Below are 20472 nucleotides of genomic sequence, written 5' to 3' on the forward strand. Positions count from 1 at the left end.
GGCAGAATTTAGAGAACCAAGAGATCTACAGGGGCCACCACCAGGAAAGTACTGTAGAAGAGTTTAAACTCGATCTGGATTTGAAAAATAAAAACAAATAAGGCTAGAATGCATATTGGGAAAGAGACATGAGGAAGCATTCAGATTAGGGATTAGCATGTGCAAAAGCATACAGAATCTGAGAGTAGACTGAGTGACAATATTGAGGAGTTTCTCAGAAGAATGAGTGGTAAACGAAAGAATGGTTAGGTGGCAAAGGATCTGTAATAAAATTGAGAAAGCAAAAGTAGGAATTTTTGAATTTGATTTTGTTAGCAGTAGTGAACTATGGATGGCTCTTGAGCCCAAAGGTAATGTGATGAAAATTTTTGCACAACCAGCCTAACATTAGTTTGAATGGGACATTTTTATGTTTTTGGAATCAGTGAAACCATTGAGAAGAGCTTGAGAGCTTTTTTTTATTCCCGATTAAAACTAAGTACCTGATACCATTTTCCCTAAGGTAGTTAAAAAAAAAAAAGGCTTAAATAATTACCCTGCCAGTAAGTTTCATTTCTGCCAATTTAAGGAGCAGACAGAAGGTTCCAACATCTGGAAAGAGGTGAATATGTTCTTTTTCTTAAAGAGAAGAAAAGGAAATGTAACTAATTCTGCTTAAATTGGAGTCATATAGGTCATGTGTTCGGAGTTTCAAGGTTCTTTCCCTCAATGGCAAAATGAGCACTTGTGGAAATAAATAGCTGGCATTTTCAAGACTCAAAACATTAGTAAAAACCTTGAGTAGTCACAAAGGTCTTAGTTTCCCATTCTAGTATAGAATTGCTACTTGCTATAAGAGGACAGATCAAACACCCCAACCTTCTTCATTATTCTCTTAGTCTGAGTCCTACTGTAGGGTTTCTGTAAATAATGGAATCTCTCTTTAATCAATGTTTTAAAAAAATACCCACAGAATAAAACCCTGGGAACATGTGTAATGATCTGCTATTGTAATAGAGTAAGACTTTCTAAGCTTAAAAGTACATATTGGGACATGAGTGTGCTAATGGATCTAGGAAACAATTATTAATGACCATTAAAACTGTCAGCTCAAACATTAATTAGGAATTTTATAAAAGAGAGATCAGGCTGACAATACCTGCAAGCACTAATTAATTTTAACATCACTAAAAGTGGAGCATTCAGACTTTATATGTCTTGATATGATACAAAAGGAGGTTTATAGCAACACCTGTGAAGTATTCTGACCCCAAAAATTAAACCAGAAGTTTATCAACTCTGTAGCTCTGACTGCCACTTGGTACAAAATTTAGGGGATAGGGGAACATGGTAAATGACATCCCAAGGAAACAGTCATCCAGATCCAGAAAGTGGGAAATTCTTTAGGACAATGACACAGTTTCTTCAACAAATAAGTGGCATAGAATATAAAAGTGAGGAGAAATCTCAATGACATGTCAGCCAAACACAGCAGACAAACCGTATTTTAATCTGGATTTTAAAATCCAATTCTGAATGACATTTTTTTAAAAGAGAGAAAACCGAGCCAGACTGGATATTAGATATTAAGGAGCGATTACAGGTATTGACGGGTGTGTTAGTTGTTATTTGAAAAGATCTTATCAGCTAAAGAAATATTCTAAAGTACTGGTATATGACAAGATATTATGTCTGAGATTTACTTTAAAATACTTCAGCAAAAGAATAGTGAGGGGTGGGAGGGAAAGATACAATAGGAATTGCAGAATGTTGATAATTATTATACTGGGTAACTAGTGCATGTGAGTTTATTATAATATTCCCTTTACTTTTGTATGTTTGGGAATCTCTGTTCAAATTATTTGGAAGTTGTTGGTAAAAATCATGAAGGAAGAGGTTAATATAATTTTCATAAACAAAATTAAGAATTGTTATGACTTCTTAAACAATTGGCTGGAGGAGATATTTTACAGATGTGGCAGACAAAGAGTTAAGATCTGTTTTCATACACACACATGCATGTACCTATACATATACAAGCCAATGGGAAGAAGACTAAGAACCCAATAGCTAAATGATATAAATATGAAATTCAAAAGGGGAAATGCAAATTGCTTTAAATATCCCATTAGAAATAATCATAAAAAAGCAAATTAAAAATTTTTGAACTGCTAACGCAAGCTATTCTCCAGAACATATATGCCTTTTATGTCCTGGAAAACAGTCATTTCCTATGATCAATAGAGAAATGTTTAAAAATAGCAGCAGCTTTTTTGTTAAATGCCAAAAAGTGTCATGTGCTATACAGTCAGGACTATTTTTGGAAAGTCTTTCTAACACTTCTCCAGTGCTGATAAAATCCTGGCCAAAAATCCCTGCTGGGGTTGAAGAGGGATTCATAAAAAACACACATCAAATTCGGGGAGAGGATTGTGACAAGGAAGGGCTTTGAAGGGTGCATCCAGGGGTGCTAACAAAGCTCTTTGTTTGGCTGATAGCCATATGGGCGTTCCTTTATCACGGTCTCTTACATTGTACATATGCTTTGTAGTTTTCAGTATATAGGTCCTTCATGTCCTTTGCTCAGTTTATTCCCATGCCCTCTTTAATAAGTGCATTAGAATCTATCTAGTAATAGGATAATATGCAAATTGGTCAGGATGCCATCACATAACGACCTATTAGCAGGCTGCATCCCTGCCCCCTGTACCGGCCCAGAGACATGAGGCTTGTGTCCCGACCCCAGCAATGGACCCCGGGATGTGAGGCTCGCGTCTCTGCCCCCTGCACCAGCCCAGGGGTCCGTAGGTGCGCGGAGAGGCTCCTCTGCTGTGGGCCCATCCAAGGGTCCGTAGGCACGTAGAGGTCCGCAGGCCTCCCCGGCTCCGTCCTATCTCTTTGGGGCAATCCATTGAGGAGCCCCGGATGGGTGGGTGGGGCCTCCCTCTTTGGGGCAATGGATTGCAGGGCTCCTGTACTGTGACAGGGCACAGGCCAGGCTGCGGGACCCCGCCACCCCACCTCCACGCCCGAGTGCATGAATTTCATGCGCTGGGCCACTAGTTTATAATAAAAGTGTGTGGTTTTTAAAGTTAAATCCAGCAAACGTGGTTACCCACATGCTTTGAGTTGCTTTATGAGGTGGTTGGCCTGCAATCACCCTGAATGAGCAGAGAGAGTCCAGTGTGGGAGTGGGCTAGAGGCCTATAGTGGTAGAAGCAATTTCCCAAGGGGAACTATTCACTAGGGTTTGGCTATAGGGGCTCCCCAGAGGCATTGTTGGCTGTTAAGGGAATGTTCAGCTCTGGAACTACCCTGAAATTAGAAAACCACAGGAGTACCCAAGAATCCCCTGAGGATTGTTTTTTCTTTTATAAATCCATCCATCCAGGATGTTTTTAATCACCAGAAGAGCTCCATGTATATTACACATGACGATACTCTGAAGATTCTGGCATCAGAACTTTCTAAGAATGGGCAGGCTGCAAGATGGCTTTCTAATAGTGAAGATGAACTTACTCCTAATTATTTTTACCTTCTTACCTAGTTCCTCTAGGTGACTAACTCCACATATTTTCAAGATGGAAGGTGGGGGACAGTAAAGGGTTGGATGATATGGTTAAGCTATGATATTAGGAAATCAATCAAGTTTGCTTCCCAAAAGTTCACTTTCAGCTCTAAGATGCTGTGTGCAATCTGTATCTGTGCAGAAAGCATGTGTGTTCAGCAGTTTCATCTGATCAATATCAAATCCTATTTTAGCACCAGGTACTCGACCATGATTTGTCCCTGGTCAGACAATTAAAAGAGATGATAAATGTTAAAAACTCAAATATTTCCAAAAACAGTTGTGACCCTTTGTTGATCAAATTGTAGAGATAATCTATTAAAAAGTGCTTTTTCAAAAACCTATTGTCTCAGACAAACGGGGAAATGTAGATACAATAATAATTCATCTTCAAGGGCTTCTAATAATGTATTGCCTTCTTTATCATTTAGAACAAGGAACTAAGGCTTTTCCTGGAACCATGCAATTCACATTATGCTCTATAATTCTCTCTCCAGTTCCCTCCAACTTTATTAGATTACCTGGAACCTGGGTGTTATACTCTATCCTCTCCTAGGAGCAAGGGATTTAGTTCTTAACTTTCATCCATGAGTTTGAAATGTTAATTAATGACAAGTAGGAGTGACATTTGATCATTTACAAGAGAATTTTGATGTTTTCTTCTTGGTTCTAAAAAAACAAAACAAAAAACTCGCCTCTTTTTCTGATTATGGAAGTGATACTCTCTCATTCTTCCTCATTATGGGCAATTTAGAAAATTCAGGGAAGGTCAGAAGGAAACAAAAATTTCCACAATCCAAAGATAACCACAGTTAACATTTTGGTGCATTTCCTTTCTATTTATGCATATATTTGTGTTATGCAACTGAGATTATTCAACATATGCAGTCTTCTATTCAACAGAAATAGTTTTAACTTCACACTATTGCATGAGCATTTTACAATGTCATTATACAGATTTCAAAAATCTGGATTTTTATAAGTAATATTTGAGTGTATCACTATAGCTTAAATTATTTTTACCATCAAACCAATTCTGGACCTTTTTGGTTGTTTCTAATTTTTGTCATTATAAATAACTAGAGGCCCAGTACACGAAATTCGTGCATGGGCCGGGTAGGGGGGCGAGGGGAGGGGGGGCTCAGCCTGACCTGCACCCTCTCCAATCCAGGAGCCCTTAGGGGATGTCCTACTGATGGCTTAGGCCCGCTCCCTGTGGTTCTCTGTTCTCTGTGGGGTCTGCCTGCTCCACACCATGGCGATGGGCAAGCAGGCCCTGCTGGGTCTGCCCACGGGCCACACTTGCCTGCTCCTAGGTCTCTGGGTGCTGCCTGTGGGCCGTGCTTGCCTGCTGGGCTCACATTTCCAGGGCGATGCTGCCAGCGTCCCGCCCCGGCTGCTATGGGAACCTCCATCTTTGTAATGAAGTGATGGTTAATTTGCATATTACTCTTTTATTAGATAGGATGCTAAAATAAATAATGAATATAGTTATACATGGATCTATGTATATTTTCTGATTATTTATTTTAATAATTATTTCTAGAGATGGCAAAGGTTAGAGACTTTTGAATGTTAATGATATGCACTACCTAGTTGCATTTCAAAAATGCTGTTCAGTCTGTATTTCTACTAGCATTATATAAGGATGCCAATCTTACTATACCTCCATCAGCATTGAATATTACAATTTTTAATTTTTGCTAGGTTGAATCATGGTATACCCTTGTTTTGATTTGTTATTGCTTACTACTGGGATTAATTTTTTTCTATGCCAATTTGTTATTTTTATAGTTCCACTTTTATATAGTATATGTTCATATCTTTGATTAATTTTTCTATTAGAACTTTAGTATTTTTATACTGATATATATATATATATATATATATATATATATATGTAATATGACAGGGTTAACAGGAAATTATATTAAACCATAAATGTTTGTCATCTCTCCAACTTTTCCCTTCTCCCTTTTTCATTCCCCATTTCTATACTGATAAGAAGGATAGTTGAGACTTTAGCTCTACTAATTGGAGTGAGATGTGGTTGGAAGAATATAGGTTAAATTTATGTACATTAATTATGAATGTACATAATTAATCTAGAAAAGCCCTGGAAATATATGAAAAATACATGAAAATATGGAGATAACTGATGGGGAGTGGGAGTTATGAAATTAGGAAGAAGTTGGAGATACTTGACAGGAATGAGAAGAGAGAGAAAAGGATGAAGGCCAGAATGGGTTATAGTTTTTTGACAAGACGATAAGGGACATGCTCTGATTACTGAGGCTTTGATGAGATGGATAGGAAAAGTTATTTTTTTTGTTTGTTTTTTTAGTAAATTTTATTGTATTTTATACAATGAAACTTTCCATTTGCTGCTACCTCTGCCCCTCAAAACAAATTAAAACCATCTTAAATAACATATGTACATTACTTTTCAAGGTCATGGAGTTGGATTTGTGTTTCTTGTGGATGTGTCACTAAGATGGGCTTTAAGAATAGATAAGATAGCCCAGGTATTTTTGTTTGTTTGTTTGTTTTTGTTTTGTTTGTGTGTGTGTTTTTTAAATATTGAGAGAGAGACAGAGATAAAGAGACAGAGACAGACGTTGGTTTGTTGTTCCACTTATTTATGCACTCATTGGTTGTTTCTTGTATGTGGCCTGACCTGACTGCAGATCAAACCTGCAACCTTGGTCTATCAGAACAATGCCCTAACCAGCTGAGCTACCCAGTCAAAGTTTAGCCTAGGTTTTATTATTAAGGTAAAACTCATGTAATAAATACAAATAAGCCTGTGATAGTTTTAAAGAAATATTTCTCCCCATTGGCTTTTTACTTTTTAATAGAATTTGCATGTACCTTCTAGAAGATGAAAATAGCAACGTATAAAACTTGGCTTGGAGAACAGATCTCTGCTATCTTGGGGGAAAATGTGTTATATCAGACACACACACAATGCAGTGAAGTTTGAGAGAACATCCTCCTGACCAAGTAGATAATGTGGGTGCACCCAGGCTATTAGTTCACAACCAGGGAGTCTGCTTATATCCAGTTGTATTATTATGACACTTTTGACATTTAAGTAAGTTTAGCTATATATCTTTTTATATGGTTCTGTGTGTGTGTCTGTGCTAGAGTGACCTGTTTTCATACTTTTCTTCCAGTTTTTCTCTGTCATCAGTATTTTTACATTTAATATTTAAATAATTATGGGATTAATGACTTTTGATATATAAGATTAATAATGATCTAGGTAGATTATTTTTTATTTTTATTCATTTATTATTATTTTTTACTAGAGGCCCAGTGCATGATATTTGTGCACAGGAGGGAGGAGCCTCAGCCCAGCTTGCACCCTCTCCAATCTGGGATCCCTCTCGCAATCCAGAACCACTGGCTCCTAACCACTCACCTGCCTGCCTGCCTGATCCCCCTAACTGCTCTCCCCTCCTTGCCTGATCGCCCTAACTGCCTATCTGCTCTCCCCTCCTGGCCTGATCTCCCTAACTGCCTATCTGCTCTCCCCTGGCCTGATCCCCCTAACTGCCTATTTTCTCTTCCCTCCTGGCCTGATTGCCCTAACTGCCTATCTGCTCTCCCTTCCTCTCCAGCCCTCTGGTGCAGGCGTGCTGAGAGCTCTCCGCCGCAGCTCCTCCCCCTTCCTGATTGGTCGTTCCGTGATGGCGTCCTGGCCAATTTGCATATTTCTCTATTATCAGTATAGATTTTTTCCATCACCATGCATTCCCTCTATGTCCTCTTCCACCTCCACCTACCTCTCTTCTCACCAAGCCTGCAATCACCACACTGTTGTCCATGTTCATGAGTTCTCTCCCTCTCTTTTTTTCTTTTTGGCTCAATCCCTCCATCCTCCTTCCCTCTCCCCCACCACCCCCCTAACACCACCAGAGCTGTCTGCCTGATCTCTATCTATAGCTTAGACCCTGGCTGGAGCATTGTCCCTTACACCAAAAGATTATTTTTTAAAGTATTCAGTCTGTTCTAATGTCATCATTGGAGGATTAATTCCTTCCCTGTTAGTATGTGACACTTTGTTGCATAGCAGATTCTTATTTCTAATAAGTATTAGAACCATTGATCTTTGTCTTTTCTTCTAGTAACATGCTATATTGATTTTTATAGATTTGTAGTAACTTTTGATATTCTTTTATCGCTTTTTCAAATTATTTTGGATATGTTCTAAAATTCTTTTAAAATTTTACTGAAAGTACATTAAACCTGTAAATTACTTTGCAGAGAACTGACAGCTTTATCACATTTGTTTGCCATATTCAGAATAGGGATATCTCTCTGTTCCAATATTCTTTCTGTTCCATCAGAAAAAAATTTACAATTTTTCTTTATGTAAGGTACCACAGTATTTAAAATCAAAGTTATTGTTATATATTTTATATATTTTGTTGCTGTATAAATGAGATTCAGAGCTATTGGGGCCCCCACCATTTTTCCTAACTGGTTGTTCTTAATAAATAGAACAACTTTTGAATTTTAAATATTTATTTTGAATCTGGTCACCATACTGAACTTTAAAAAATGAATTTTAATATATTATTAGTTGATTTTCCTGGAGTCTTCTAAACAGGGATTTATTTATACTATCTATAGCTAGAATTAAAGTATAAGAAAGGAGATAAAATCAATTCCATTTCTTATATTTTGATTGGAAGATTTTCAAGGAAAATGTTTACATAATATTATAAAAAAAAATAATGGAATCATTACTAACTACGGAACATCAGTGGCACTCAGAAACAAGACGTGGATATCCACATTCAGACAACCTTAGAAACATCTTTTAATCTTCTCATTAACTTACTGAGGAAGACATTAATATGGAATATATTTAGCCTGAATGAAATACATAATACATCAGTAATACCATAATACAGATGCGGAAACCAAAATGCAGAGTGGTGAGGCATTTGCCCAGGGTCAAGTCAGTAGGATTTAAACCCAAATCTGATATTCCAGTCTATTCTGTTCTCTAGTCCTTTTTATTTAACCTAGCAAAAGAAAGAATTTTATTTGTAGACTAGGGGCCCGGTGCACGAATTCGTGCTCCTTGAAAGGAACTGTGGGCTGCAAGGCTGCAGTAAGCACAGAGGCAAGTCTCAGCCGATCCTCTGTGCCCCTGCCCAGCCCCTCCAGCCACGGCCCCTCGTCTCCTGTCTGCTGGCAGCCCTGTGCCTGCCGCTGCTGCTCCCACACACGGACAGCGCCGGCCCCACTTGCACCTGCTGATGGCGCAGAGCAATTGGGGCTAGCGCCAGCAGCGGGTGGGAGCAGGGCTGGCACCATCAGTGGGTGGAAGCAGTGGCTGCTGCCCCAATAGCCCCTTAGAAACAGGGGGAGGTGGAGAAGCCCTCAGGGTTGGCAGCCACCGCTTGCACCGCTGATGGCGCCAAGTGATCAGGACTAGTGTTGGGCACTGGCAAGGGGTGCAAGTGGTGGCTCCAGCACCTGCAGCAGGTGCGAGTGCCCGGCGGGATCGTGGTGCTGACAGCGACTGGCGCCCCACCTTGGTCTGGTGCACCCGCCCCCCCTCACCTGCTCCACCATCCTACCACGGCCCACACCCACCATGTTTAACACTCGCCCCCTGGTGGTCAGCACACGTCATAGCAACCGGTTCGGTTGTTCAGTTGTTCTGCTGTTCTGTCTTTATGCATATTAGCCTTTTATTATATAGGATTGCTTAACATTTAATAAAATGCTTTTTTACATACTTAGTTTCACATTTTTTTCAGAACTAACTTTTGAGTTAAGTGGGACCATGGTCATTCCTAAAAAATAAATATGAATTAAACACCAAAACTTTGTCTTTTACCTCATACATGGTTTTGCTAAATCATACTATCATCTACTCCCTGTGAAAAGAACAGGCAAAGCCTTGAAAGAAAGGCTACTTTACATTCAGGGGTGATCCTGCCACTTTAATGACACCTGTGGGGTTCTCTCATGTGTATTTCATAATATTGAGTAGGTATAATGTCTGAGAGGCTTGGTGCGAGTTTAGGGGTTTGAGAGAAACCCAGCTTAGAAAGACTAGTTTTTCTATTATGTTGGAAAGGAGAGCTATAGGAGAATTTTCAAGTCACCATGTGGAAGACATTTGTATGAGGGGAGGTAATGGGCTTTTACCAAACAATTTCCAAACCCTCACAATGCACTGGCTTCACCTCTCAGTCTTCCAATTCCAAATTCCGAAACTGACTGGCTCAGCTTGACTTTTTTAGTCAGTCCACAACTCAGAGTCCTGAGACACTCTAAGAATGGGCAGCCCTTGAGGCTGGTGGCCAGAAAGATCCGGTCACTTTGGCATAAGGTATGTACACTTAGGCTGGAGGAATTCTAGGTGAAAAGCATCATAAATGTGATTAGTACTCAAATGCTATGTGGAAATACATATGAATAGAAAACCGAATTAGGGAAATAAATTAAAATAGTTAATAGCAGTTGTTTCTGGGCAGTGGTATTACAAAAAATTTTTCTTCATTTTGTCTTATTTTCCTTCAATAAACACATGTTATTTTATAATCACAGACATAATAAACTTCAAAATGGCAAAAAAAATTTTTTTGAAAGTATGGTGATGTTAAAATGAAAAGTGACTTCAGGGTGATATAATTTAACACCGCTTCAGTTTATGAATGTTAAAATAGGCCCAGGTAGTAAAGCGAATTCCCCATAGTCACAGAACGAGGGAATGACTGAGCTCAGAGTCTCCTGACTTATTCCTTAATGATCTCAGCCACAAACAGTACTGCCTTGCCTAAACCAAATGAGATAAATGCTTCTGATTGCAAGTCAGAGCCTGTAGCTAGCCGATCTCTAAGGGTGAGATCTAACTGTAAACAGTGCTCTAAATCTTTAGGACTTGGGCAAGTTTGTTAAAAAGAATACCCCACTGACTTGAGCGCCAATTCCCAGGTTTCATTAAGCCATCATTTTGCGATGAGTTATATTTTGCTAAGGGCTTCTACTTACTCCAAATTGTCAGCTCTGCTTTATGTTAAAATAATACCAACAGTAGAGAAATAAAAGAAGAATTAGGAAATTTCCAGATGTGAAGTACAGTCTCCCTCTACATGTGTGTCTGTCTCTCCACCCTGGTGGTTTTGGCTTCCTTCCCTCCAATGTGTTTTCTCTTGATGGATTAACATGATTTCTTAAGAAGGAAATAAAATATTTGGGGGGGAGAGTGAAGTAGAGGTGAGAGGGGTACAAAATTAGATCTATGCTAAGGGAGAAAAGAAAAGTTAGAAGTCTCTTAAGGTTTTATTCAAAAACAGGACTTTAAGCTGAAATGAAATACCATGCCTGCCAGGAAAAGGTTCCCACACAGTTTGAAACTGGCTCTTACTTAACTTGGAGGAAACAAAAGTCCTGAGTGATTTAGTCAGTTCTGGGTATCAACATGCTCAGATAATCCCAGCTCTAAAGCACTTACAGTGTGTAAAGTCCTCCTGCACCAAGCCTTAGAGAAGCTCATGATATGATTTAGGTAGAAGTCCCTGGTAGGTATTTATTTCACTGTTGGCTTAGAAGAGGATGAGCTAATATGACATATGCCGCATGAATGACAGACTCAAGATTCAAAAATACCCAATAGTCTGTCATGGTAGTTTGAAAAATCATTTCCAAATAAATGAGATGAAAAAAATTTAAAACTAAATAAAGTCCTAAGCTCAGAAACAAACAAAAATGAACCATACAAATAAAAGATAAGCCAATGTTGCTTAATAGTAGTTGACATAAAATTGAGGTGTTGATACTAAGCTTAATATGAGTTAAGCATGTCCAAGAAAATGAATATAGAAAAAAGTATCCAAAAATTATTTTTAGATTTCAGCATTTTATGTTAGAGAAATTGCACAATCAAACTGGAACATACCCAAAGCAGGGAGGAGGGTCTGCAAACTATGTCTTAGGGAATCAGGAATATTTGTCTTGGGTAAAGATATTCTGTTTGGGGGAGGAAGGAGGAGGAGGAAGAATATATATAATAATGTTTCTCAAATGCTTGAAGGATCCTCATGGAGTTAGAAGTCTTTAACAAAGGACCAAAGGGTTAATTTACAGGAGGCAAAATTCAGTTCAAAATGAGGAAGATCTTTATAATGATCAGAGCTATCCCCGAACTGGAGTGAGCTGCCTTGTGAGGTACTGTGCTCTATTATTAGAAGAATTTAAGTAGAGGTTAAAGAAAGTGCTAGAACCGGTGTATCAGAAACTTAAGTCATTATAATTATTTTTTTCTTTTTACACCATCCCCTGCATTAGCTTAGTGGTATCACTGCCCTGGTTATTTCAAGGTAGATACTGAGATATAGGATCTTAAAATGACAAAGTAACAGCAAAGAACCGGCAAGCAGCTAAGGTTGCCCCATACATTCCTTAAGTACTGTTCCTAAAATTCTCTCCATAATCATTTATTGAGCATTTGCCATGTGCCAGGCAAGCACTGAGCCAGGGTCCAGGATACAAACATGAAAAAAACATGGCTCTTCAGGAAACAGTTTTATTTGGGGCAATAACCCATGTAATGTTTAGGGTGATGTTTTCTTTATGCTAAAATAAACTTCATTTGTTTTAAATTCTTTCTGGATTTAATGCTGTTCCATTTTGTTAGATGTTTTGATGTCCTTAGATCAGTTTTTATTAAACTCATGCACACATAAACTAATTACTAAAACTTTGCAGTACACCAAAAAAAATATTTTTTTTTGCCACTATGACAAAAATAGGTATAATTTTGACTTATTTACACTGGATGGCTATTGTTCTGTTGGCCGCTGTCATTTCTTTTAATTTGACAATTTAAGGGAAAAGAGGTCAGTGCCCATGACTAAATAGTCAGGTATTGCATGTTTTAAAAATTCTTGTGGCACACTGGTTGCAAATTGCTGCCTTCGATGAAAGTTGTTATTGGTGAGCTACCGCTAATGTAGTGACTTTCAATCGAAACCTTTCAAAGTATGCGTGCTAAGAAAATATTTTTATTGCATTCTATTTAAGTAAAGTAGAAAACGAATGAGTGTGTATTTGTTTCCAGCTCTTCCTTTATGCTACTGTCTTTGAATGTCTAGCAGGTTTATTCACTACTTGTACAAAAGGTAGCTCTAGCTTACACATTGAGCTGGTGAAATTTAAGTTCTGAAAACATCTCTGATAATTAGAGGCCCTTTGATGTGGAGTATCCCACATTTACTGTGTGAGCAGATGTTGGCCTGCATTAAGCATGACGATGAAAAAGGAGTTAAATGGGAGGTTAACATTGCAGAAGGTTTCAGTGGTATCCAACGGTTTTTTGGACTCCCGTGTAGACATGAGGCAACTGGCAAATTATATTCCAGTGTTATTTGCTCCTTGACTATTTTGCAACTGACTGCTTTCTTTGTACTTTACAAATTATATCAAGTTCTTTTAAAAAAAAGAAAAAGCAGCCTCTAAAGTTGCACTGAATTTGCCAAACCACCACAACCCATCTGTGTGCATAGGTGAGGAGGGTGGGGACATGGGATCCTTGACCAAGCCTGTACTGTACTTTTGGGACTGAAATGTGATCTTTTTCAACAGAAGAAAAGGCAGATTAACCACTCCCTGACCCCACCCCGGAGAACAGCCAGGCTAGTTAGGAAGCTGACCACATTTTCATCTCTGCGTGTTGCTTAGGTTTGGCTGTCTAATGAATCTGCATTTGGGTGACTTAAATCCTAGTATAAGAGTCATGTTCTTAGAAAGATTCATATCCATTTTCCAGAAGACCCATTTCCTTAAACAGAACAGCACAGCTGAGTTTAGGTTACTTTAGTTCAGAATGTCCAACTACTATTTTAAAATAATAATGTCAACCTAGGACTATTTTTGTTTTAACATGTGTCAGCATTGAAACAAAGCCACTCTTGATGAAACCCACACTCTGTCACCAAAGGCACAACTGTAGGAAATCAGAAGGATCATAATAATAACAACAGTGAACCACGGTATCACCAGATTATGTGACACCTTCCTTCCTGCTTAGTTAGTACAATTTTATGAAAAGGCAGAGAGGACTCTTTTTCAAAGTTGTATCTGTATGTATTAGTAGGAACAGAATATCGATGTCTTCAGCAGTTGCTGGGATCTGAGAAGAATCACTGATCTTACCAGTCCTAGTGATCCTTAGGGGTGGCTGAAATATCCATGTCTGGTGGTCTGATAGTCCCGGGAAGAGCACCTGTGGTCACATCTGGACCCTGGCTCTTGCAGAAGACTTTACTCACAGTAGTAGGAACTCACATTGAGCTGTTCATGGTTCCTCATAATGTTTAACAGTTATGTCATAAAGGAACAGAGAGAAAGGGCAGACTTGAAAGGCAGCGCAGAGGAGCCATGGAAATAAATCTCCAAGACTGACTTGTCTTTTTCAGCGTGTAATGAAGCCTGTTCATGACTGATACCCTTACCAGGCCATCTTATCCTTTCAGCTTCCTTTCATGCTCCCATCATACAGCATGATACTATCAACCCAGGTAAGTCTTAATGCCACACATTTCAGAAAGCCAACTGAGAGAACTACAAATTTCACTGCCAGAAATCCCAAAGTACTGCTCCTATATGTTTAGTTGTGACTGCTAATGTGATGGATGGACTAAAAAATACTGCATCATAATTAAGAAAGTTCTACAGTCCTGCAAAATTACTATAGGTGACTGCCTAATAATTCTTAATTACTTGCTATGGCTTTATTATAGCCCTGGACCTTTATATTTTTCTCAAATTCTATTGCAGACAATTAGACATTAATTCTGGCCAAACTTTTCCTTCTTTTAATAGTTTTCAGATGTCCTGTATATAGTGTGGCCCAGATAAAATATGAATGTCTCAGGGATTAAAACTGTTCACAAGACATCAATATAAATGCCTTGTCATAAATGATGAATTCCAGGGAGGAACTCATGCTATTATTGCAAGAGGCTGTGGCTGCTCTCATCTCCCAGTATGACAGGAATCAATCTGAACTCCTACAAATGAAATGTACATTCTTATTCTGATAATGAGGCGACTAGAGAAGTTTTCTAACATCAAAATTCCAATTGGAGCTGGCATATAATAAGTTAAGATCCACCGTTATAGATGATTCAAGATATCAACATTGGGTATAACAGCTCTTCCAACTTCAATAAAGCATCTACAAAAGATTCCTGTTTCACTTGTATGCATGCATATAAGCCTAACCAATGGACACAGACACCAGGGAGGTGAGGGCATGAGTGGGGGGGGGGGAGGTGCGGGGCAGTGGGGAGATAAGGACACATTTGTAATACCTTAATCAATAAAGAAAAAAGAAGATTCTTGTTTAGTATCCTTGATGATGAATCTAAGTAGGACATTCATTGATATTGGCCTAAGAAAAAGGCATCAGCCTGTCAGACTGTATTAAAATATTTAAATGAATTAATAGCTATTAATAATCATGTAACCTCTTAATTCAGACCAACCAAAGTCCCAGGCTAATGAGAGCCAAAGAGGTGTTGCATTAGGGCTATAGTCCTTCCCTGCTTATTGTAAGCCCTGAGCTATAGCCTCCTTTAAACTATAATTCTAGTGACTCTGGAGCCTGGTCCTTTGTGCCAGGTGACTTCCTTTAACTCCCTAAATAACTATGTTCCCCAGGGTCTGTATGATCATTTCCCATTGAACTGGACCTTGCTTCTCACCTCCCTTACTGGTCTTACCCTGGGCTTCCAGGGTTAACTGGACATTTATACCATGGCCAAGTAGAGCCAAATATTTTGAAACCCAGACAAGAAGACTTCCTGACATCCCTCAGGTCTGTCTTCTCTTTGACTACTAAGTCTGACCCAGATGGGAATGGGGGTTCCTCACCCTCCCTCAACACTTGTTTTGATTTTGCAACTCTTCCTAGCTTTTCAAAGGGCCCTGAGTTGGTACTGGCTTTTCTCCCAGGCAAAAGCTTCTATCACAGCATGGTTTTGTCTAACCCGTGTATGAGACCTTGAAGTGCATTACATAATCCAAAGGAAAAGGAATTTTCCAAGTGTCAGTGATCTAGGACATTTCAGATATGCTTACAGGCAAGAGACTACAGAAGGTAACTACTGCCATTCTGTTTGCAGGTTCAAGCATGTGGCAAGTTTAAGAAATTATGCCTTTCAAAATCCCTTAACTTGTAAATCAGGAATATGTTGCAGAAGTCACATTAAGTGGCATTGGTTGATATTTATTCTTTTTATTTATTTATTTTTTAATGAGAGAGAGAGAGAGAGAGAGAGAGAGAGAGAGAGAGAGAGAGAGAGAGAGACAGCAAGTTGTTGTTCCTTTATTTACACATTCATTGGTTGTTTCTTTTATGTGCCCTGACCCAGGATCAAACCCACAATCTTGGCTCATAGGGATGACACTCTAACTAACTGATCTACCCAAACAAGGACTTTATTTTTCTTTATTATTAAAATAGGTGAATTGGATGTATTCAGCTGTCACTAGTAGATAGTAATATATCTCAAAAATCTTAGTAATAGCCATTAATGGTTCTATTGCAATGAGTGCCAGGTGAGTTTTATTCTAGATGCAGTTCATCAATAACTAGAAAAAAATAATTTCCCCCAAGGATGTTTGCTAAAGTTGAGAGACTATATAACTACAATTTACATGATGAAACTGTTGTATGAACCTGCAGGATGGCCTTTTCACCACAAAAACTTCCACTTAACTTTTGAGAAGCCTGGGAAATAATGGCCAATGTAATCGCCAGAAGAGACCAACTGTACAGTCACCAACATATATACCTGGTTATCACCTACGAAAATTGGAGCTTAAAAGTAGAATCTGTGCTATTATTTTTGTGCCCTATCAGTTCTTGTATCTTGCAGAAGCATCTATGTTTGAATACATAATTGATGGCTGGGCGCTAGAGGTAGTATAATCTGAAACAGTGGTGTGCAAGTGTTCTGATGAGTGAGAATCACCTAAGGAGTTATTGAAAGAGCAGGTGTCCAGGCCCTACTGTGAGAGATTCTGGTTCAGTAGTTTGGGGGCAAGCCTCAGTAATTCTGAATTCAAAATAAGCACCCAGGTGATTTTGATGCTGGTTCCATGTAACACACTTTGAAGAACTGAGGAAAGAGCATGGGTTTTGAAATCAAATAGATTTCAATTCCTAATTTAACCATGTATTTGTTTGTAGCTTTAGGCAAGTCATTGCACTCTCTCAGCCTAAGTTTCCTCATCTGTAAAGTGAAGCTATACAATAATAATCTTATAGGATTGTTGTAAATACAGTGGTGCCTTGACTTACGAGTTTAATTCATTCCCTGACGGAGCTCGTAACTCAAATTACTCGTATGTCAAATCAATTTTCACCATTACAATGAATTGAAATGCCATTAATCTGTTCCAGACACCCAAAAAATACCACAATTGTTTTGTTAAATGTTTTTAAATAAGACAAATGTATTTAAAAATAACGAATATTGTATAAAAGCACAATACTGAACAATAGAATGTAGTGCAATAAACTTGTTTTATTAAGTTTAATGTACAGCATTTACCTTGGAGATCAAACAACTTAAAGATGCTGATGGAGTTGGAGGAGAAAGGCTGAACTGAATAACTGAATAACTAAATCTTATTTGCTGATTTTTGCCCTTTTCACCACGCTTTCATCTACAGGAGTTTTCGATAAAAACCTGTCCAATGACATCTGTTTCATCCTCCCTTTCAGAATATTTCTGAAATGAGTTAGGCAAGTGTCATTAAACAGCTCCCTCGCACACCCAGTTGCAGTTTTTTCTGGGTGCTTCTTTTGAATAAAGTCTGAAAGTTTCTCCCACATTCCCAACATTTCCTTCACCTCACCATGTCTGACAACGGAGTGAATGCCGGTCCTCTTTTTAAAATTTTTGAACCAGCCCCGACTGGCTTAAACGGCTCGCCTGATGCCTCGTCCATTGATGTGTCTGGGGTCTGCTGCAGCAAATCAGTGTAAAGAGCTCGTGCCTTCTCGCAGATTGTAGCCTTCGTCACGGCATCTCCTGCGAGCTGCTTCTCCATTAACCACACCATTAGCAGCTTCCCCATATTTTCATGGCTAGATGTCCGCTGTTTAGACATTATTTTAACGCCCTTGGCTGGAGTTGTAGCCGGTATCGACTCCAGCTTCAGTGTGGTGCAGATCGTGGAAGTGCTACGCTCGTCCTGCTTCGCCAAGTCGATCACACGCACGCCTTGGTCATGTTTTGCGATAATTTCTTTCTTTAATTCAATGCACGTCATCCGCTTCTTCTTCTCAGCACTGTCCTTCGCACTTACTTTCTTCAGATCCATGGTTGAAAAAACGAAGTTTTGCAAAATTACTGCAAGCACAAATGCGAGCACAACACTGATGCTTCAACTAAGAGCTAACCACTTAAAGTGAAGGAGTGAGACACGTGATGCTGGGCTGATGTTGTGGCGTTCACTGTGACGTTCGCTGCGCCAACTAGTGGTGTGGTATCTGAAGCTGGCTTGTAACCCGAATTTTAGCTCGCAACTCAAAGCAAAAAATCGGCCAAGAGACGGCTTGTATCTCGAAAAACTCATTAGTCGGGACACTCGTAAGTCAAGGCACCACTGTATAGAATGAAATCTGTATAGAAGGTACATGGGACATACATTTAGTGCTGATAAATGTTTGTTTTCTACTTAAGGTTCTTGGTGAGGTACGTCAAAGACTCCATGATAAGATGAAACTATGGGGAAACTCAAAGGCATTATTCATACATGACTATGAAATTTGTTGCCCAAACTGGGGTACTTCTGAAAGTGAAAGGAGGTACTGTTAATTGCGTAAACCCAGGACTATATAGTCACCTTAATTATTAGTCAGATAAAAGACCACGTAATTGCATGACTTTACCCCAATCTACTCTCCATTCTTAAAGTTAGAGAGTTGGATGTGGTCTTTGCAGTTGTTTTCTTGGCAAAAGCTTCTCAACCACTGTTAGTAATCTTGCAGTCAGAATCTGCCCTTAATGCACTTTAACTGTCCCTGCAATGCCTAGTATTAATACCATGTAGTGAATATAGTAGGTTCCTCAGAAGATAACTTTGAATGATTAAATGATATAGTTTCTCTGTTAACACAGTTATCCCCAGGTGGATCAGTTGCTTGGAGCATCATCCTGTGCACCAAACGGTTGTGGGTTTGATTCCAGTCAGGGCATATACTATACTTAGGTTGTGGGTGTGATCCCCAGTAAGGGGTGTGCAGGAGGCAACTGATCAATGTTTCATTCTCACATCAATGTTTCTCTTTCTCCCTTACTCTCTCTCTAATAAAATAAATAAAATTAAAATCGATAAAAATATTTTCAAAAAAAAAAAAAGAAATGACAGCATTTCTCAAAGTGTCACTACAAAGCCCTAGGATTGACTGTGAGGTCAAAGCTATTTTATTAATAATACTAAGACATTATTCATCTTTCTTCATTGTTTTGACATTCACAGTGATAAAAACAATGGCACGTTAGAAGCCAAGATGGCAGCGGTGGCCAGAGTGTCCTTGAGGCGCTGGTTCCCGGCAGCGGCCCTCGGCGGCGCCTGCCTGCAGGCCTGCCGAGGGGCCCAGACAGCTGCTGCCACCGCTCCCCGAATCAAGAAATTTGCCATCTACCGATGGGATCCGGACAAAGCTGGAGATAAACCTCGTATGCAAACTTATGAAATCGATTTGAATAAATGTGGTCCTATGGTGTTGGATGCTTTAATCAAGATTAAGAATGAAATGGATTCTACCTTGACCTTCCGAAGATCTTGCAGGGAAGGTATCTGTGGCTCCTGTGCAATGAACGTCAATGGAGGCAACACTCTAGCTTGCACCCGGAGGATTGACACCAACCTCAACAAAGTCTCAAAAATCTACCCTCTTCCACATATGTATGTGATAAAGGATCTGGTTCCTGATTTGAGCAACTTCTATGCTCAGTACAAATCCATTGAACCTTATTTGAAGAAGAAGGATGAATCCCAGGAAGGCAAGCAGCAGTATCTGCAGTCCATAGAAGATCGAGATAAACTGGACGGGCTGTACGAGTGCATCCTCTGTGCCTGCTGCAGCACCAGCTGCCCCAGCTACTGGTGGAATGGAGACAGATACTTGGGACCTGCGGTGCTCATGCAGGCCTATCGCTGGATGATCGACTCCAGAGACGAGTTCACGGAGGAGCGCCTGGCCAAGCTGCAGAACCCCTTCTCTCTCTACCGCTGCCGCACCGTCATGAACTGCACAAGGACCTGTCCCAAGGGGCTGAATCCAGGAAAAGCTATTGCTGAAATCAAGAAAATGATGGCAACCTACAAGAGAAAGAAAGCTTAAGCTTAACTCTTCTCATGCTAACCATGACCTGTAACCAGCTCAGCTGGACATAATTTATATCTAATTTGAGTTTCCATGATTACAGCATGTAAAATAAAGTTTTAAGAAAAAAAATAAATGTTATTCTACTTTATTAACCAAAAAAACACACCAAGCAATGGCAGGTAAAAATTCCGGTGCCTTAGCAGAATCAAGCCAGTGGCACTAAACTATGCTGCTAGTCATTAATTACATTCTTCACCCCCATTCATGTCCATTAAAAAAAGGGAAAAAAAAAGCCAGTTTTACTTCTGAATACCCTTGATGAAGCAGTATAACCGACCAACTTCATTAAATTTTGACAACCCTTGAGTACTTGTCTTTCAGTGTTTTGTGTGACAAAATGGGAAGCATACAAAAAGCATAGCTGTGTACCAAAGTAGGGGGATTATCTCAAGGAAAAGCACTTATGCAATTACTTGAGTTGTAATAATGGAATATTTCACATGTAAAACTGACTGATGGGTAAAATGTAGTTATTCAGAATTGGGAA

At 39.2% G+C, this 20472-nt stretch overlaps 2 protein-coding genes across 2 annotated transcripts in view; both read left to right on the top strand.

Moving 5' to 3' along the window:
• The window catches only part of LOC132217299 (ras-GEF domain-containing family member 1B-A-like), a 414551-nt gene extending 395449 nt beyond the window's left edge, over nucleotides 1–19102 (top strand). Inside the window, exons 5-6 of the mRNA XM_059667388.1 lie at nucleotides 13993–14094; nucleotides 19073–19102. Coding sequence (XP_059523371.1) covers nucleotides 13993–14019 — 27 coding nt within the window. The 3' untranslated portion in view covers nucleotides 14020–14094; nucleotides 19073–19102. The remainder of the gene's footprint in view (nucleotides 1–13992; nucleotides 14095–19072) is intronic.
• On the top strand, nucleotides 19078–20086 carry LOC132217291 (succinate dehydrogenase [ubiquinone] iron-sulfur subunit, mitochondrial-like). The gene has a single exon (XM_059667380.1). The coding sequence runs from the start codon at nucleotides 19104–19106 to the stop codon at nucleotides 19938–19940; it is 837 nt and encodes a 278-aa protein (XP_059523363.1). The 5' UTR covers nucleotides 19078–19103; the 3' UTR covers nucleotides 19941–20086.
• The last annotated feature ends 386 nt before the right edge of the window (nucleotides 20087–20472 follow it).

Source organism: Myotis daubentonii, chromosome 1 (assembly GCF_963259705.1).
Source record: "Myotis daubentonii chromosome 1, mMyoDau2.1, whole genome shotgun sequence".
NCBI lineage: Eukaryota > Metazoa > Chordata > Mammalia > Chiroptera > Vespertilionidae > Myotis > Myotis daubentonii.